Source organism: Lissotriton helveticus, chromosome 1_1 (genome assembly GCF_964261635.1).
Source record: "Lissotriton helveticus chromosome 1_1, aLisHel1.1, whole genome shotgun sequence".
NCBI lineage: Eukaryota > Metazoa > Chordata > Amphibia > Caudata > Salamandridae > Lissotriton > Lissotriton helveticus.
This window is the reverse complement of record NC_136057.1, coordinates 79,197,455-79,218,546: the sequence shown is the minus strand read 5'-3', so window position 1 is coordinate 79,218,546 and position 21,092 is coordinate 79,197,455. Positions and strand designations below refer to the sequence as shown.

The window sequence follows — 21,092 nt, the reverse complement described above, 5'->3', positions numbered from 1 at the left end:
AAACCACAGACTCAACATCGAGTCTTACGCCTATGACACCCAGCTGATCCTCTTCCTCACCAATGAACCCACAGCCGCCTGATTTAACTTTCACAGCGGAATGAAGGCCGTTGTCACCTGAAAGAAAGACAGCTCCCTTAAGCTCAACTCAGACAAGACCGAAGTACTTATCATGTGACCCGCCCCCTCAGCCTGGGATAACTCCTGGTGGTCTGCCACACTAGGAACCCCTCCTACCCCTATGGACCACGCACACAACCTCGGCATTATACTCGATTCCTCACTCACAATATGAAATGCCAAATCAACGCTGGAGCCTCATCCTGCTTTGAAAGACATTTAGATGGATCCCCGCAGAACCTAGAAACACCTTCACCCATGCACTCATCACCAGCAGAGTTGACTACGGTCAACGCACTCTACGTCGGCGTCACTCAGAAACAGCTCAGGAAACTACAGAACGTCCAAAATTACGCAGCCAGACTGGTCCTAGACATCCCCTGCTGCAGCTACATAACACCGCACCTCAGACAACTCCACTGGCTCCCAATCATCAAGAGAATCGCCTTGAAGCTCCTCACACATGCCTACACAGTGCTTCACGACATAGGACCAGCATACCTGAACCACAGTCTAACATTACACGTACGCGCCAGACGTCTCTCCACCTCAGGCAATCCCCGTTGCTGATCCAATTCAGGAAGGACTTCAGGACCCGGCTTTTCAATTGAACCTCCACGCCCAGAGGGATCAGTAGCCCCCCCCCTCTCAGAGCCTTAAGACCCTCAGGGGTGAGTAGCTGCACTATACAAACTCCGGATTAATTGAGCAATGCCTGCTTTTGGGAATAGAGCCCACTGGGTCTGTGAAACTGAATATATCAGAGGATCTGATCCAGTATGAATACTGTGTAAATGTGGGCGAATATGTGATTGTAGGAAATCATATGCCCACTGGGGTTCTCGCTCTGGTATTACCGCAATGACTTGCATTGTATTTGTATAATTATACCCTCACTGTCGAGTCCGAAGCAATATATTCATAGATAGGGTTCTACTCTTCTGCAATGGAACAGAGCATCGAATAATACATTGTGATACTTGCCTGTCATAGTTCTCATTTCACCCCCTCCAGTTTGCTTAGCTGCTAAGGGCCAGGCTCTATTGCTTGGACTCATTATGATCCACCACAAAAGAATGACATCATCTGATGGACCCACATGCATTTACATAGTAGTAAAAAATTGCTGGATGCTATAGAAACGATAATTTATTTATACATTTGTGACAGGTTGAGTTTAAGTCCCATTTCTATGTTCACTAACGACAGAACCAAAGCTGGTACCGAATACCATGAAAATGAATGTAAAGCTATAAACACTGTAGGAATGAACAAAGATGATTATAATGAACATGTTTTTAGTATGGTGCATTGGTGCACAAAAAATGCATCCTAAAAATGATTGTGATTGATGATGTGAAAAGGCAATGAGTATTGATTGTATATCGCGGACCAATAGATGCAGATCTATGGAGATTAGGGCAGTTCACTTGAGGTAGACAAAGGCTTGTTGTTAAGCCACAACTCTTCACTACGACACTTGCTGAACACAAATTAGGCGTCCAGGAGTACTGGCTTGGACCTCTTTTGTGGGGAGTTGAGGAAATACAAGTTACGAGTCTGCACACACACAGCGCAGTGGCAGTAGTTATAGTTAGGTCAGAGTTTCCATAGGAAGAGTGTTTTTGTATCACTAATAACTCAAGTCCCGTTTGACTTAAGTTTAAAAGTAACATTATAGTTAGGTGTTGAAATACTACAAAAACTAATGTTAAATAACCAAAACAAACACTAATATTTACCAACTATAACCCAAACTATAACTTGAGCCCACACCATGCACTGCTTATGACCTCATATATTATATCAATCAATAATGGGGTCCTTGGTGAGGGAGAGAATCATTTGAGTGTCCTCGGCGTAGGAGATTATGTTGAGGTCGTGCTGTCAGGCGACGTGTGCGAGCGGGACCATGTAAATGTTGAACAGTTTCGGGCTGAGGGAGGATACCTGGGGTACGCCGCAGATGATCTCGGAGGCTTTGGAGCGGAAGGGGGGAGGCGGACGCTCTGGGTTCTGCTGGACAGGAAGGAGGTGGTCCATTCCAGGGCTTTGTTTTGGATCCCTACAGCGTGGAGGCGTGCGTGTAATGTGCGGTGGCAGACGGTGTCGAAGGCGGTGGAGAGGTCGAGGAGGATGAGGGCTGCGATCTCACCATTGTCCAGCATGGTCCTGATGTCATCAGTGGCGGCGAGGAGGGTGGTTTCAGTGCTGTGGTTGCTGCGGCACCTGGACTGGGAAGGGTCCAGGATTCTGTTTTCTTCGAAGTATCGGGTTAGCTGTCTGTTGACGATCTTCTCGATGACCTTGGCCGGGAACGAGAGCAGAGAGATGGGCCGGAAGTTCTTGAGGTCTCTAGGGTCTGCCATGGGTTTTTTGAGTAGGGCGTTGATCTCGGCGTGTTTCCAGCTCTCTGGGAAGGTCGCAGTCTTGAGGGAGAGATTGTTGACGTTGCGCAGATGTAGAGGTCTGTGGGGGACTCCTCTTGGGAAAGAAATTGTCCAAAAAAACGGATTTTTGCTGCAGGAGGATCCACCACGCCGCTGAGTGCGCACTCCCCGCGTGAATCAGTGGAGATCCGCAGATCCAGAGCCCAATTAAAACAAGCGTTGGCACAGACAATAGGCCTTGCTGTTTGGACCAATAGGCTTTACTAATGCTGGTCAGCATAGACTAAAAAAAAGCTACTTATAAAAAGTTGATCTTCACATTTTATTTTCTCTTCGCTCAACAGGAAAAGCTTTGACACAGCTGTTTGGGGTATTAAAAATAATTATTTTTCAGGCAAGCAAATCTGACTTTGCACCCCATGCTTTTATTGCATTTTCACTAAATTGCTACTTTCCTAATTATTTTCAAAATAAAGTGCTAAATCCACAAACCAAGAATTATAAATAGGCCTTGATTTTGACAAGAGGATATTCTTCTCGTTTGCTGGAACTAACCCCAGCGTGTTTTCGTTTGTGCCTCGTGAAGTTGTTGCATGGGAGTGCTGTTTAACTGCAAGGAAATATTTACGGCCATAGATGAAAGATAAAGAGAGAGGCAAAGACTGGGGCATTGAAAGAGGCAGACACCAGGCAGGTTACTGAAGTGTTAGAAAACTTAGCAGACAAGGGTAAGAAAGCAGTTTTGATCCTACTCGATTTGTCAGCTGCGTTCGATGACATCCTTTTAAAGAGACTCGAGCGCAGCGGCATCTCAGGCACAGTTCTAAAATGGATCAAATCATTCCTTTCTAATCAGAGACAAGCTGTGACCTTAGGTACCTTTCTCTCAAGAGAGAAAACCTTAACAACAGGAGTTTCACAAGGTTCTTCTTTGAGCCCTTTGTTGTTCAATATCTCATATCTCTCATACGCTCCTTTGGAATTAAAGTAACGTCCTATGCAGACGATACTCAAATGATTGCATCCCTTGATAACAACAATACAGATGCCGAGGTGAAGTTTAAACACTGTCTTTCACAAATCATACAGTGGATGAGGGATAATCATCTGAAATGTAATACTGATAAAACAGAAATTCTGCCCATTGGGAGAGATGTAACCTTCGCTCCAGAGGTGTGGTGGGCAGAGGGAACTACGCTCACCAGACACCGTCAAGGAATCAAAAAAACCTAGGGGTTCAATTTGATACCGCTTTGTCTTTTTTGCCGTATGCATTAGCTACAGCAGGGACCTGTTTTAGCTTAATAAGATCATTAAAGAAATTATTTGATCTGATTCCGCTTCCTGCAAGGAAATCCATAGCAGTGGCCCTGATCCTTTCACGTTTGGACTACTGCAATAGCCTCCTTGCTGGAGCGAATAAAGCTACGATAAAAAAAACTACAAGTGATCCAGAATGCTGCAGCACGCCTTGTTCTGAGGCTTCCACGCAGAGCGTCCGTATCAGCAGCGCTTGAAGTTTTGCATTGGCTGCCGATTCATAAAAGAATTATTTTTAAAATTCTTCTAATCACTTATAGAGCCATGCTTAAACGCGGCCCTAAGTATCTTTCTGCACGGTTTTCACCATATTTCACTACTAGGAATCTCAGGTCATCCACAGCCAACCTTCTGAATCCTCCCTCCTTCAGATTGATTGCTAAAGGAGGGAAGACTGTCGCCAACCTGGGGTCTAAAGCATGGAATGCCCTTCCAACCAACTTAAGACTACAGAAACTGAATCTCAATTCAGGAAGGCATTGAAGACTTGGATATACAACATTACCGATGCCCGCTGCTTTGCACTAATCTAGTAGTAACATAAGCTGGTGTGCGTTAGGACCCGCACTCATGGTTCACTCCTCAGCGCCAGGATACTCCTTGCGGAGTGACAGCTTGCGCTTAAGAAATACTAATTTACATTACATTACATTACACCATCAGTGGAAGAGAGAGAGTGGAAAAGCAGAAAAGAGGCAGACACTGGCGCAGTGAAAAAGACAGATTCTGGGGCACAGAGAGAGGCAGAGACAAGTTATGGAAAAGAGAGAGATGCAAAATTAGTGGAAATGATAGAGGCAGACGGCAGAAAAGACCAACAGAGACAGAGAAAGAAAGATGCCATGGAAAACAAAGTCGAGTCTGAGAGGTTTGCACTGCTTCCGCAGTCTGTAATGGCAGACCTGCTAACATCGGATTAGTTGGGTCACTCCGGGTGGCACAAACAGAGCTTCAGGCCCTAATGATCCCTTTAATGGCCCTGCCCTGGGTACCACAGGTACCACATACCAGTGACTTATAAGCGGGTTAAAGTCCTTGCCAACTGGGATTACCAATTCACATGTAACAGTTTTTGGGAGTGAGCACTGGCTCAGGGGTCTGGTTAGCAGGTCTCGGTGCACTTTCTGAGTCAAAATCATCAGCACTGGGGAAAAAGTGTGCGGGTGCGGTGGAGCCATACAAAAAGGGCACTGTCGTACATCATCCTTTACCCATAAAAGATGAAATGACAACACCTGCTGGAGCAAAAATCTTCTCAAAATTGGATATGGCCTCAGGGTATCATCAAGCGCTATTGAGCAAGGAGTCAAGACATATGAGGACATTTGTGGCTCCTGATGTAGTATATCAGTTTCACACGATGCCATCTGGTCTCGCCCCTGCAGCAGCCATGTTCCAAAGGAGGATGGCAGAGGAGGTGAATGGTCTCTCTGACGTTTTGGTTTTCCAAAACAATGCTTCGATTTTCGGTAAAGATTTAGATAAGCATTTGCGTACACTTAGAATATCTTGAGAGCCTTCCTGAAAAGAGGATTGAGATTTAAAAAAAAAAAGAGATACATGTATGATTGGTTGAAAATGTTGGGCATGTGGTTTCAGCTAAAGAGATTTCAATATGGCCAGGCCTGTTGACAGTCACTGAAATACCTGCTCCAAAACACTGTGACCAACAACTTGAGTTTAAGGAAATTGTGGGAGGGATGGGTGGAAATAGAAGCTAGGAGGCTTTAGGAGTTTATCAATTGTTAAAGTTGATTTGTAGTTTGTAGAGAAAATCAAGAGTTCTTCTTGAGCTGCTGTCCTGGTGGGTGTTCGGAGGGTCTCTTCTGGTGTGTGTTCCTGTTTCCTGGTAATTCCCGATATCAGCTTCCGCTGTCCGTCTCCCAGATGGCTTGAAAGGAAAAGAACAAAAAAGGATGGTGAGACTCGGATTCTCACAAAAGTCTTAGGTCAGGACATGGGATTGTGTCCGTCACGACACCACGTTGTGCATGAAGAGGGGGTTAACGCCTAATTAACGTGGCCCTCCTCCCCGTGTAGGTAATTCAAGCAGAGTCACTCAGGAGTTATAGGAAGAGAATCACCAGAGACAAGTATTAGCCCAAGACATCTGTAAACGGTGAAAGAAAAATAAAGGCAGACACCAAGGAAATATCCTCATGAAAGAAAAGAAATATGTGGCTTACTTTGGTGCAGTACAACCACCCCTTGACTGAATGTAAATGTAAATGTAAATGTATATATGCTCTCCCCTGCTAGCTTGATGCAGGACAACCACCCCTTGACTGCCTCCCTGTACCTCAATTTGCTCTCCCCTGCTAGCTTGATGCCCTCACTTCGCCCGGTTCACTCACCGTCCTAGCTGCAGCTCTCCTGAGCTGCGGCGGCGTTTTCGCACCTCCTGGGGGAAGTGGGGATCCACCAATCCTTGCTCCACTCCTCTCCTTCGTCCGGGTAATCATTGCCGTTGTCGTCCCGTTTTCTCAACGTTTCTTCCCTCCTCTCTCCTCTGGCATCCTGCTAATACAACTCGATGCACATTCCGCGTCTTCCGTCTCCGTCTTTTCTTTTCTTGTCGGCCTTCCTGATTGGTCCTTCTCTGTAAAGCCACCTCCTCATTGGGTCTCTCCGCGTCTTCCGTCTCCGCCTTTTCTTTTCTTGTAGGCCTTCCTGCTTGGTCCTTCTCCGTAATGCCACCTCCTTCTTCCTGCAAGGAGGAGGTCGGGAGCAACTCCCGGCTTTCCGTGGTATTTCTGGTTTCCAGGATGGGTACCGGGGGCTCAGGGCCCTACTCTCGGGGTCCTCCTCACAGAAATGTATGAATTTTATTCAAAATGTACTGAAAATGTTGCGGTGATTGCTGAACCAATTCACAACCTTTTCAAAGGGAATGCTTGAGGGATTTGGGGACAGGAAGGTGCATTTGCAGAGATTAGGGGAAAACTGCTAAATGCAGGACTACTGAGTCTATTTCTACCAAGCAATGAGTGCTGTATCACTGAAGATACTTGTAGCATTGGCATTGGCGCTGTAGTGACTCAAGGCAAAGGAAATGAGGAATGTGCAATGGCATCACACACACTGCGACCACATGAACGTAAATACTCGACCATTGAGCGTGGGATGATCAAGTCATCCTTATGTGGGACCAAGTTCAGAATATGAACAGATAATAAACCTCATTTGAATGGTATTAATGTGAACACCAGCAGGCTACTGCCAGCTTGGTGAGGTTAAGTTTGAAACTTTTGAAACATAATTTTGAGGTTGAACACACTGAAGGAGAGAGAAACAAAAATACTGATTGCTTGCCTCGACTGCCCTGAGGGCAGGAAGATGTGGAACATAAGAACAAATAGAATGACTGTGAGAATGTGGAATATACTGCAGCAAGTATTTGTCGGCCGGGTAAAGACTGTCTGTGTGTGTGTGTGGAGGCAAAGGTAGAGAAAGACATTGGATGAAGATTCTATTTTATTGAAAGTGATTCATTTCATGAGGAAAGAATGGCCAAAAGAAAAACGATTTGTTGTGAAAACTGCAGACCAATAGCAATTTTCATACTGTCAGAGGTGAGACATTTATCTGTGATATCGAAAATCAACCGACTGACAATGCAATACTGGTCGCCTGCCATCGACAGGGATGTGAAAAAATTCATTAGAGAGAGTTACCAGTTGTTTTCAAAATGATAAAACACTGATATACACAGTTCTGCTTATGACAGAAGTGGTTTTTCCTGACAGTACGGGACCATGAATGTAATGATTTTTTTAGGTCTGTTTCAGATGCTTCCTGTGCATCAGAAATTTGCCATTGTGCTTGAAGACTACATGTCAAATTGGTTGCAAGTACGGTTTGTACGTGTCAGAGAGGGTTTTCAGGGTGAATTGGTTTCGGATAATGGTGTATAATTGGTCTTGACGGGGGATGAAGCAGTATTTGGATGGAACTGGTATCAAGCATAAATGTGCTAGTCTTCATCACCCACAGAATAATGGCCAAGCAGAGAGGATGAACAGATTGGTAAATCAGGGTTTTTTCATGGCCGGTATCAAAGTGGAAGATGCTGTCAGGGCTATGCTTACAGCTTATTGCAACACACAGCACTGCACCATTTTGTGCAGAGAGGAAGAAACCTGCATGATTTGGACTTCGTAAATTGCAATGAAGTGTCTAAAGAGGGGCTAAGACACAATAGCTGTCTAAAGAAGGAAGAAAGATGAATTGACCTTCAAAAGATGCATGTGATATTGTAAAGCTATTGTTCGCATAAACATGATCACAGAGGCAATAATAAACGTATGCAATCATAGTACTCTGGAATGACTGGGGGAATCAGATGCCGAATTTCCACAGTAATTCCACATATCTCAGAACCAAATGTCCACAGTAATTCCATATATCTCAGAGCAATCACCATTTACTTCACCCACCCTTCAGCAGAGTTTCCTTTATCGCTGATATTGCTGACTTGGGGGGAGGAAAAAGTGAGGGAAATGTAATAGGAGACATAATGGCAGACATAGCTAACGCCTTATAATGGGGCCCATATTAGATAAAATAAACATAATAAAATATATCACCCTATCATGTATACTGTAATACAACTAACCAAGCTTGATATTCAGAACACCTTGATTGATTGATTGATTGATTGTGGGTTTCTAAAGCGCTAGAATCGACTCCCGAAGGAGTATCTCTGCGCTGTAGACCGCTGGGGAACCCGTCCTGGCTTTCCCTGTGAGATGGTCCCTACTGGGTAGCTCCAAGGTGAAACCAGGCATCCCCGGCGTATGTGGGGGGCTGTTGTGGAGATGAGGCAAGCTAATGCCCAGAGTTGCAGAGTGTGATCCCTAGTTAGAGTAGGCACCGAGGCGAGAATTATCGAGTCCGTTGACCCTGGTCCAAGACCCTGCCGCGTCGGGAATTGAACCCTGGTCCCGGGCCGTCCTCTGCTCCCGGGTCTGCCGCCTCTAACCAGACAGCCACCCCACACCTTGTACTGTGCACCTAACCCTACAGACAACACTTAATTTTGAACCTCCCTTGACCTTGTACGTTGTTCTACATGATGTAGTATGTTATAATACAGCCAGCCCTCTCTGACCTGCAGACCCCACAGTTCTATGTACATGTACCTAAACACTTCAGAAAAAAAGACCACTTCTTACCGAAGGCTCTGGGGTGCAGCGGACCTTACCCTACCCATTCCACCACTACAGACCTGACTTACAGATCACCTTTCCTCTTCACACTGCCTTCCTCTCCTCCTAAGCGGCAGACCCTGACTGACCCAGAAATCCTCTTATTCTGTGCACTCACACATCACATAGATCCAGTCCCATCTCTAAAGTGCTTTAGTGTGCACTAGTAACAAAAAAGGGAACTGTTACTCTCGGTGAATAACACCTCACTTTCATCTCACACTTAGGGGATGGTGAGTATCGCGGAGCTTCGATTGAAATCACAGATTCTGCCACATAATTCCTCAGAGGTCCAGAGCCCGGAATGGGCGTCTCATACACGGACCAGATTTCAGGTCATTTTTCCAGAGTCCCAATTCTTAGCCTATCACTGAACGGGAAGGCGAAACTCCTTTGCGAAAATAAAGGAGATACCAGGCACATAACCGCTTCTGGTGTACTCAATACCCCTTCCCCCAAAGATACCAGATACACTTTGGAAATATTTTATGCTACATTCGCTCAGAACTGTACAAGTTACTCGCCATTCTGCATGGTCATTCAGTACGAACCAAATACCTGGGATGGTGTTGAGCAGCAATCCATCTGCATCTGTATTTCCTTTCTCCACTGGGTCTCTAGCAATAGCTCCATCAGTATCAGGAGCATTCTGTGCCAGGAATGATGAGACTCCAGATGGGCCCTGCGCATCAGCACATGTTGGTTGTAGGTCAGAGTTCTCATCTCGGTTCTCAGGGTGCAGTGGTTCTTGCTTGTAGTTCTGATCGTAGTCCTCAGGACTCAGTGGTTCTAGCTTATAGCCGCGATCTGGACTGAGTGCCTCAAGGTGCATTGGTTCGGTCTTGCAGTTCTGATGTGGTTCATGTGCACCAGAGAGCACCTGCAGGCATGTGTTGAGCTGCAGACTCTGGTTTTCTTGAAATGCTGGTAGTCTGCAGAGGTTTTGCCGTTGACCGTCACCATCAAACCACAACAACTCTTGCTTTAGGAATTCACTTGGTTCCTCCCCATCTGGGAGCACTGGTTGTCTGCACTGGTTTTGCTGTAGCTCATGTCCCTTGTGAAACTGTGGCTGCAGGCAGACGTTCTGTTGTGCGCCCCAACTATCTGCATACAATGGTTCTTTCTTCATGTGTTCCTCTGGTTCTTGTTGCATGCAGTGGTCTTGCTGTGGTTCATGGCCATCATCAAACACTGGTGGAAGACCTGGGATAACTTGAGCATCTGGAGGAGGGCACCTGGAGCCAGTACAGTCCTGCCGTGGTCCAGGGCCAGTCGGAGACAGAGGTTGGGGGCACTGGCTCTGTTTTGGTTCATGCCCATGAGGAGACAGAGGTTGAAGACACTGATTCGGCTGTGGATCAGGACCAGGTGGAGATGTAGATTGAAGGCATTGGTTCACCTCCTTGGCCCTGACTGAAAGATTGATCGGAGGGGACCTGCTGAGAGGACAATCTCTAACCATCACCGGACTGACCCTCTCCAAAGACACTGCCCCATTTTCAAGGTGATCTAGACCCTTTGCTTTCCAGATTTGCTCCATGAGCCCAGCGACTCTTGACGGCACGTCCTCTAGGGTATTCTGCAAGTTATCCAGTTTGGCTTCCAACTGCTCCAACATAGATAAAAGGATCATGTTAGGCAGGTTCCCTGATAGAGGTTCCATCTCACAGTCACTCTGAGCATCAGTTTGGGATCTTGAAGAAGGCACATTATCGATAGGAGAAGATGGAAGTGTGGCTCTTAGGGGTTCAGGTGAACACTGCATTTCTCCTATTTGTCTTGGAACCTGCCTTTTCTCCATTCTGAAATTCTGATGTTCAAGTCCTCAGGTGTCTGTGAAGGGGAAGAAAATAGAAACGACAACACATTATCACAGGACAATTATGTCAAAATACTCCTTCCTGTCTCACCACAGCTAAGGCTCGAAAGAACTAAATTGTCTCAAGAGCTGGAGAGGATCTACCCTGCTCAAGGTCCTTGAGGACATCAGGAGTTACCCTCCTACACATCTAAACCCCGCTCAGTGCTGCCCCTATGTGATATGGTGAGATTTCATGCAGGTCCGCTCTGCCCTGCCAGAGAGGACTCGCTATCCAGAGCTGATCTGTTAAGCTTCAAAATGTATCAGTATGACCTTATCAAACCTAACCCTATAATTTAACGGACTTATTACGTTTTTGTAATTCTTTATTTTTTTTTAATTAAAATGTGGCAAGCATTACCATAATAGATATTCCCTATGAAATTGGGCCTTGAGAAATAATAGATTTAAATTCCCAGATAAAAATACACATTTTCTGGTCAGGTATTGAGCTACCTAGGTCACGTAATCTCTGCTAATGGGGTCTGCCCCAAAGTTGAATCAATTAAAGCCACACAGGAAATACCTAGACCCATAAAGAAAGAAGAGGCACTCACGTTTTTGGTGAGAAACATTCTATTCTCAGTTTGTACCTAATTTACTTGTGCCTTGTGAGTCCTGCTGTGGAAGGGTGCAGACTATGTGTGGAGTAGGGAATGCGAGAAGAATTTACAGATGTTAAGGAGAGTCTTGTGAATGCTCACAGTCTGCATAGTTTTGTCCCATTGTGTTGTTACATACGCCAGAGACAAGGGCCTAGGAGTGGAACTGAAACAGCGGCATGATCGGAAAGCAAGTCATTATTGCCTTTGCATCTAGGGCTTTGCCGGAGGCTGAATGTAGACATTCCACTACTGAGAAGGAGGCATTGGCCATGTTTTGGGCTCTCAAAATAAACATTCTTGTGGAGTGTAGGGAACTGTAAGTAGAGGATGTTCGACTAGTCCAAACTGGACCCAATCTATGCAGCTGCTACAAGGTGCCTGCTTTCTAGTGTCAAATAAGGGGCAATCTCTTTCTGGCGTTTATTATGATACATGCACAATGACACGACTCACAGACCTTGCCAGACCGAGAAAGCACTGTTGATCTTTACTTTCAAGCTCCACACATTTTGAGCTGAGAGTGGAAGAGTGCCCATCTCCGAAGGCTAGTAGGCATCAAGCCATTAGTCATTATGACAATTAATAAGCAGAACTTCTGTCTTCTCAGTGTTTCACTTTAGTTTATTGCAACCCAGCCACTGCCATAGACAGGCATTGTTTGGTGGAATGTGAGGTGAGGGGAGAGTTAACTGCCTAAACACAGCAAGATCTGGGTGCCGTCAGAACACATAAATGCTCTAACACCTTTCTCAAGTAAAGCTTCAGCAAGCAGGATTACATAGCTGGTGAACAAATGGGGCGAGATTGAGGACCCACGAGTCAGTTTGAAATTGCATGCAATGTGTGGGGAGTAATGGCAGGAGCACTGGTCCAACTTAGAGATTCAGTTGTGTGAAATTTGTAACAGGATTGACGTTGTTCAGCTAACCAGATCTATTCACCCCAAAAGGAAGTTGCAGAAGTCTCAGGGTATAAAGTGGAGAACTCCCTGTGTCAAATAATACTAGGTGCTGAAGTGGTCTCTACCGGGGGAAGGTACGTGAATCAATCTCCTCCATTAAGGTTTTAATTTTGTTGTGTCACACAGTTGGTGCAACAGTGTGAGAGTTTCTGTGACGCTGACATACAAAGGGACACGGATGAGTTGGATGACAAGATGAAGTCATTGTAGGAGGCGACAAACAAACAGATTCTCTGAGCTAGAGCAATAACCCCGCCACATAACTTAGTTGGGGAAAATAAATATAATATTTCAGTAAAGGAGGAGGACTTGAGTGAGGTATATCAGGATCGAGGAGTATATATGTTCGAAGAAGGGGAAGACAAGTAAACATGTTAGAGAAATGTTGCATACAATCCTCGACTAAAGATAAATAATAATAATAATAATAATAATAATCCACATTTGTAAAGCGCACAACCACCCGTAAGGGTCTCTAGGCGCTGGGGCCGTCGGGAAGATTAAGCAAGCTATTGCCCAGAGTCACATGGTGCTGGGCTAACCTGCCGCCGGTGCCGGGGATCGAATCGTGATCCCCAGATTCCGGAGTCAGTCGCCCTAGCCGCGGCGCCACACCTCTTCCTAATTATTATTATTATTATTATTATTATTATTATTATTATTATTATTAAGCAGTTAGATCCTTCTTCTCTGGATGCAATTACAGATCTCCTAAATGCTTCTCTTCAGGAAGAAACCGTCCCACCTGATTAGAAACATGCAGTGATACATCCACTTCTGAAAAAAGCAGGAGCTGATCCTGACCAACCCACAAATTATTGGCCTATTTCTTTATTGCCAGTGTTCTAAAAAATTCTAGAAAAGCATATTCACATGCACCTTGCCCAATTCGTAACCACCCAAAACCTGCTACATCCCAGCCAGTCGGGCTTTAGAACAGGCTTTTCTACTGAAACCACACTGTTAGGAGTCACGGAAAACATACGTTGCCACTTGGATATGGGAGACACAGTGGCGCTTATCCTATTAGACTTAAGCGCCGCATTTGATACGGTATCTCACACTGTATTAATCAATACTCTTAGCTCCTTGGGCATCCGGGCTCAGCTCTCAACTGGCTTGCCTCATTTTTGACCAATCGCACGTTTCAAGTCTTCTCCCGTACAGCCTGCTCCGACACGCATGTCTTTGCCCATGGGGTGCCACAGGGCTCCATACTTAGTCCACTACTTTTTAGTAGTAGAGAAATCTGGGCTGACACTATACTCTTATGCCGATGATTCCCAACTTATTTTTTCCCTTTCTTCTAAGAATACTAAGGACTCCTCCCCCCTAAAAATGGGCCAGTCTGGCTTTAGAACAGGCTTTTCTCCTAAAGATGAAAAGGCCTGGGAATGACGAGGCTATGACACTATGAACGGCTGGAGACAACTGCTTATCATCATGGGGAAAGGCCCTTTTAACGGAACCCTAATAGAAAGAGCAGAGATTTCTTATCTATTGTGCAGAAAGGTTTCTAGCCTATTATGGACACAGATGTAAGGAGTACGCATTTCTCTCTTCGTATTATCCAATGAGTCCCATGCTCAGAAAAAAACAGCCCCTGCTTTCCACGTAAAACAGGCACAAGGTGAAGCACTTCCTCTTTATTTGTGCTAAAATCCCCTCTCCTTTGTCATTCCTCCACTGGTAATAATGTTTCTGGTCAGCGCTTGAAAGGAAAAGCCCTTGTGAGTCACGTCATTCGTTGAACCTGTGCCACCGTAGAATCGTCCACATTGCTCACAGTATTTCTTACACTCATCAATAGAATTGAAGCAGATGTGTAAAGATCGCTCAATACTAAAGAAAGGTACCTATCCTCAATGAGCTTCCATTCTCCTTCTTGAGTGGGTGCAGTATTAGTTGTACATAGGGCGGGAAAATCCTCGCCTCCGTGACATTAATAGAGTTTAATTTTCTTTCTTGACAGGTCGGAAATATGGTTATGTTATTTTACCACAACTTGTAAAGTGCAACAGCTGCCCCAGCGAAGGGGCGTCCCGGCGTTGACAGCAGAGCAACTGACATGTAAGGGTGGGACTGAGGTAAGGACTATGGTGCCGGGAAGAGGTGAGTTTTAATGGCCTTCCTGTAGAATTCAGGAAGGCCATTAAAAGTCACCTCTTCCCGTATGTGAGCTGGAAGTGCATTCCCGAGGAGGGCTGCTCTGCTGCGAAAAGAGCGGCCTCCAGCGCAGACTTTATGTGTTCGGGGGACCACTTCCAGGTGTTGACTCTGTGAGCAAAAATGGCATGAAGGAACATAAGGCAAGAGGAGGCTGGCCAAGATGTTAGGGGATGACAGTTTCAAGAATTTAAAGACGATGCATAAAAACTTGAATTCAATTCGCCTGGCTATAGGCAACCAGTGAAGGCGCAGGATGGTGTTGGAAACCGGGCAGGACCTGTGTAGACCTAGCAGGGTCCTTGCTGCCGCATTCTGTGCCCTTTGTAGCCTCAGAATTTCAGCCTTATTGGACCCTAGATACGGAGAGCAGGCATAGGCCAGACTTAACATTACAGACGCCTGAATGATGATCTGTTGTGTGGGTGCATCGAAGAAACCCAATAGGGGTCGAAGCCCCCGAAGTAGTCCAAAGCAGGTCCCTGCCACTTTTTGGTTTGGGCTCGGAAGTTGAGAGATGAGTCTATCCACACCCCTAGATTTATCACAACCTGCTTGGGGTGGGAGCACTACCAGCATTCACACTACTGACCATGGTCCTTGCCCACCAGGAGCACCTCCGACTTGCTGGCATTCGACTGGACACTGTTGGCCGTCATACATTCAGCAACTGCTGCTAGGTCGCCCTGAAACTTGAGGGCGTCCTGCTCAGTGTTATTCGAGAGCGCCACCACTAACTGTGTATCGTCGGCGTAGGAGACCATGGTCAGTCCTCTTCTCTTAGCTACTGCAGCCAGGGGTTAGACGTAAAGATTGAATAGCAGGGGGCTGAGGGAGGAACCCTGTGGTGTAAAAATGTAAAGCGACATACATGAACATTACCGGCGCCATCTTGCTTAGCGAGAGCCTCTGCGTGCGCGTAAGCGGCAACCATCTTAGACATCGCGGCCATTTCATACTCTGCTGGTCACCTATGTTTCACCCTGACCCCGCTGTCCTCCCCAGCGCCCTGACGAAGCACGGATAAATGTACTGGGGTTGGCCTAACGGCTAGGGCGGTCGACCTCGAATCTGGATAACTGGGTTTGAGTCTCAGCAATGACGCTGAACATCCTGTGATTCTGGGCAAATCACTTAACCTCCCCGTGCCTAACAAAAATGAATGTGTCCTCATGTAATGCAACTGGTGCTATGTAAAGCACTCTGATACCCGATTAGGGTCATGTTCGCGCTATATAAAACTCTGTAAAATAAAAAAAAAAAAAAATTAAAAAATAAAACCTTGTCATCATAACAAAGCCCCGGAGTCACTTTCCGCCCTACACCCGCTCGTCCTTTCATCCTCCGTACACGGGCAAGCCCTTCTGATAACCTCACTCACCGCACCTGGCTGCTCAATCCGGTCCCAGTTGCTAACCGGCCCTTTCGGACATAAGTTTATTGCCCACACACAGCAGGACTTGTTTCACTGACAGAGAGGCCTGATTTAATCAATGGCGCGAACCATTAGACCTGACCAATCCCACATGCCTTTTGATCCTGCCGAAATACCCAGCTGCGAGATAGCGATCACCTGTTAGATCTGGGTGGGGGACGCCTGCTGCTGGGTTTGAGGGGGAACCTGCTTGGGGCGGGAATTCCGAGGATGTTTAACCAACCAATAAACTGATGCAAATGTGTATAAAAGACCGAGCCACGGAGATGCAGTTAGAGCACCTCCTGAAGACATTCCGGTGTCCGAGTTGATGTGTTCTCCTCTGGAGAAATAAACCTGTTTCTTGCCTTCCAGTTGCCAGCGCCTGCCTCGTTATTTGAGTAGATAAAAGAAAGTGAATCAGAGGTGTTTCCGCCGAGCAGCATTGGTAACCTTAAGAGAAATTGCTGCTTTTCACAATGGCAGCCCTTGTTTGATGAGGTGTTCACCTGAGGCATATGCAGGGACTGTTACCACGAACGACCTTTCATTAAGAAAAGAGGCAAGCACTCCAGTGCCGGACCAGTGATTCCTGCCTCCTCCAGGTGGCACAGCAGTATGGCATGGGACACTGTGTGAAACGCGGCGCTCAGATCCAGCAGGAACAGCGCCGACGTTTGACCAGCGTCTAGTGCGGACAAGAGTTGTTCTGTCACAGCCAGCAGAGCAGACTCCATGCTCTGACCTGGTCGGAAGCTGTACTGGGAGAGGTCCAGCATGTTATTCCTGGTCAGAAAGTCAGATAGGCGGGAGTTAAAATAGGCCTCAGTGATCTTTGCCACCCAGGGGAGCAAGGAAATAGGACGATAGTTCTCTGGCTTGGCAGGGTCGAGGGAAGGTTTTTTAAACAGGGGTATCACTTTGGCCTGTTTCCATTCCCTTGGCACAGTGGCCGTGGCAAGTGACCCGTTTATCACCTGACCCATGGAGGATAAGATAGTCAAAAGCACTTTCCTGAATTGGTCTGATTTGAGCGAGTCTGCTGGAGGTCCAGACTTGACTTTATTACACAGTGTTCGCAGCTAGTCGGCGGGGATATGCGGAAAGATGTCTAAGGTATTCGCCTTTTTAGGGCCCGTGCCGCTTGCTTGCTACTATGTGTTGTTGGGAAGGACCTATAGATGTTATCCACATTCCTAACAACGAAGGTGGCAAGGTCCTCATACTGCTCATTGGACTCCAGCGGCAGTCTGCTGGGATTGAAGGCTAGAGAGTATTGAGAACACGCTCTTTGCAGGGTTATCACTTTCGCGGATATTATTGGCGTAAAATGCCACTCGGGCCAATTGAATGGCCTTGTGGTACCTCTTAATCGCCGCCCGGTAAATGCCCTTCACGGCGGGATTGAAATTCCTTCTCCATATACGCTCCAGCCTCTTGCAGCTCTTGCGCATATTGGCCAGGTCGCCTTGGTAACATGGTCTAGTTTTAGTTTTGTGGTTAATTGACCATTTCTCAGGGATTAGGCTGTCTAACGGATACCTGATCCAGTCCGAGAATACCCTGTATGCCTTGTTGGCGTCAACCGGCAGCCTCGGCCAGGTAACCGAGAGGCATGTGTCGAATTGTTCCCCGTTCAATTTGTGCCATGGACATTTGAGGGAGACTGAACGATCCGTACTCCGTACCGGGTGTTGGACCTGGCTTCGTGGCGTGGTTCCCCCCGTTCCTCAGCACCCCGTTAGCTTAGCTCTGCACCCAGAAACCCCTGGTCGTCCCGTTCCCTGTCCGCCCCGCTCCCTACACGACCCTACTAACCGACGACCAGCCCTGCATTCCACCATCCTCCTTCCCGGTACCGGGCGCCCAGAACCTGCATCACCCCACAAGGCCCCCGGCCGCCACTTTCCTTCCCGAGGTCCCTGACTCCCTAGTCCTTGCCTGACCCCGGCCCCAGCGAAACTTAGGCTCCAGACGCGCCATGCCCGGCTGGGGGGTAAAGGGCTCCCTGAGTGAGATAAGACCAAGGAGTTTCGATTGCACCTCCGGCCTCCCCTGGGAGACTGGTTTCTCTCACACCTCTGGCCTTCCCCAGTGGACCGGTTTTGATCGCACCTCTGGCCTCCCCGAGAGCTGGCTCCAGACCCTGCTGGGCGTCTGGGAATTCCCGGACGCATTTTCAAAAGGATCAAAGGGCCAACCGACGGAACACTCCAACGACAAGCCCCCGAGGCATGAGACCTCCGCCTGCGAAGGTCCTGACATCAAAGGGCCACTGTACTATATCAAGGCCCGCCCAAGAACTAGCGGGCAGTTGTATCCTGGACAAGAGAGCCCTGCTGATCTGATCGCAGCTCAACCCTTGGGGAGAAGACTGAAACTTCGAACTTATCGAGCCCTGCTGACGCTGGTGCGGCTCATCCTCGTGAAGAAGGAACTGGAACCTCAGAGCCCTGCTGACCTCGTCCCGGCTCATCCTTGAACTCTAAGGACATTCGTGAACACCCTGAGCCCTGCTGACGTGGCCGCGGCTCCTCAAGAACTGACAGACACTCTGTTCACTCCGGATCGAGCCCTGCTGACCTCGTCGCGACTCGAGGAGCACTCTGGTCCGGCTGGACCATCGACGCTACCAGCACGACCTGGTTCGAGACGAAGTGAGTGAAGCAGCCAATACGATCGCCATCTTCCGTATCCCCCGGCTCGAGGATTGAGAGCTGTGCGCAGGGTACGCTTCGTGCTGGCCTAAAGAGTGACACTGTCCCGCTTCCCTCTTCCTAAATTCCTGAGACTTTACGATCCCTCGATCGCTTGTAAATACGTGTGCATGTTGCCTAAAATCTCTACTGTTGATAAAGAACTTGCTTACTGAAATCCACGGTGTGGTGTCCGTTCATAAGTGTGGTGTGAGCTCAGTGTGTACGATCCTAGACTCGAAGTCCTCCCCGGTGAGGACCTCACGTTAAGACTCGGCATTATTTGTGGGAGAGGTGGGTCACGTGTTGGTCGGGAGAGCATAGCCTGGCCCTCTGGGATCGCCCCTTCTAACACCGGGGTTATACCCTGGAATGACATATGGACTAGGTAGTGGTTTGACCATCCCATGGGGATGGGCGTGTGCACTGTAAGTGAGGGTATGTTCGTAAAGTCTGGGACTAACAGGTGTCCGGCAATGTGCGTCGGATCCGATACCAATTGCACAAGCTGACAAGCCACGAGATAAGCTACAAAGTTAGCTGAGTCTGTGTCATCATAATTATCCAGATGGAGGTTCAATTCCCCAGAGACGGTAAAGTTAGCGGCGTTAACTGCTAATACGGTGACCGTCTCCATGAGGGCAGTCCTGAAGTCAGTGGATGGCCCTGGGCACCGGTATACCAGGAGCCCCAACATCGTGTAGTTGGGGCTCAGTGAGATCTTAAAATGTGCACATTCGCATCTGGTGATGACCTGTTTTACAAAAGTACATGCGTAGCAAGATTAAAAAATATATGCGATGCCCCCACCTCTGGACTCCCTATTTAAAGTAAGGATGCAGTAGCCTGAAGGGAGCGCAAGGCCTGGCTCGGCTATCATGCCATCAGAGAGCCACGTCTCGGTAAGGAAGAGCACATCAGGGGAGGTGTCCTCTAATAGGTCATGGACATCAGCGAAGTGTTTCGCTAAGGAGCGACAGCTCAGATTGAGGATGCTAAGATGCTTACTGGGATGGGGGAGTTAGCAGAGTGGAGACGGGGCTAGTACAGTACTGAAGCCGCACTGTATACAGCAGAAAGGGCCCTCAAAGGCGTCCCCATAGGAATGTCTACAATTACTCACCGAGTTCTTGATTTTGGCGTCTGGTGACGAACTGGCGTGGACGGGCGCAGACAGCCTTGCCTTTGGCGTGCCCGCTGGGACTTCCACAACATCGGCCCCTTTTCACTGGGCTGGTGCCGAATTTTGAGCAACTCGACCGTCTCCTCACCCAAAATGACGGAGGAGTGTGGCACACCAGAAGTGGATATCGCCACTTTCAACTCCCTCCACACAAACAGCCCGCTAATGACTGGTGGTGGACCGGGGAGGGATTGGCGGATTTTAAGTCCTAGATACGGTGAGTGCAGATAGGGAGAAAGCAGTGAGTAATTTGTGCAATTTGCATACGTTTTTAAAAGACCGGTTATGGCAGCGAGAAAATACAGGTCAAGCACAGACTCTGATGCAAAAGATTTTAAAAGTGCTCAAGGTCACACACACAAGTTAAAACAGCACTGCTTCCTGCAACCGGGCAGGACCGTAGACTCTGATTATGCAAGTCTAACGCTTATTAACCACCAGTGGTGCCACCCCCCTCAAACTATCCTCAAGACGGCTACCCAAGGTATAGGCCTTTGAGGCAATCGAACCCCTCACCGAGTGCAACCAACAGATGGAGTCACCGATTCCATCCTTGGTCATAATCCACCGAAACCATTGTGCATTTGTTGCTGGGGGAACCGGCTTGAATGGTTTCTTGATTGCAGTGAGCAGCTGTTTTGTCCCAGGGAGTCTCACCTCCACTGTTATGGTCTCATAACCTCGTAAACAACTTAATATGCACAAGTTATGCACAATTTAGGATTGCCTGGCAATGCCAGATATTCAACTATCCTAATGTGCGATTTGGAATTTCTTGACCTGTGAAGGCAACTCCTTCCAGTGTGTACACTCTGAACGAAATATCCAGGGCTCTGACATCAGAGACCCATTAACCTAATATAAGACATGACAAACTAGCTATTTTACTCAACAATTCTTTTCTGGAAAGAAATTGGTTATCCTGCCAAGATTCCAAGAAGTGCAGAACCACATTCATGTCCTACAATTGTGAATATCTAGGTTTGGGAGAAATTGAAAGTCTGATTTCTCTGAGAAGTCTACACACCCGAGGATGCGTCCCCTGTAACCTTCCTTGCCATGAAGTGGAGAATGACCATCTCTACCAAGTGGTGGCAGTTTCCTTGGACATCCCTAAGAATGTTTTGAGTCTGGGGAACACAGATTGGAGAATCCAAAGAAAGGTC

At 47.3% G+C, this 21,092-nt stretch overlaps 1 protein-coding gene across 1 annotated transcript in view; it reads right to left on the bottom strand.

Annotated features, from left to right (window-relative positions):
* Positions 1–10,841, bottom strand: part of LOC144758683 (uncharacterized) — an 86,674-nt gene extending 75,833 nt beyond the window's left edge. The window contains exon 1 of the mRNA XM_078646442.1: positions 9,596–10,841. Coding sequence (XP_078502568.1) covers positions 9,596–10,841 — 1,246 coding nt within the window. The remainder of the gene's footprint in view (positions 1–9,595) is intronic.
* Between the last annotated feature and the right edge of the window lie 10,251 nt (positions 10,842–21,092).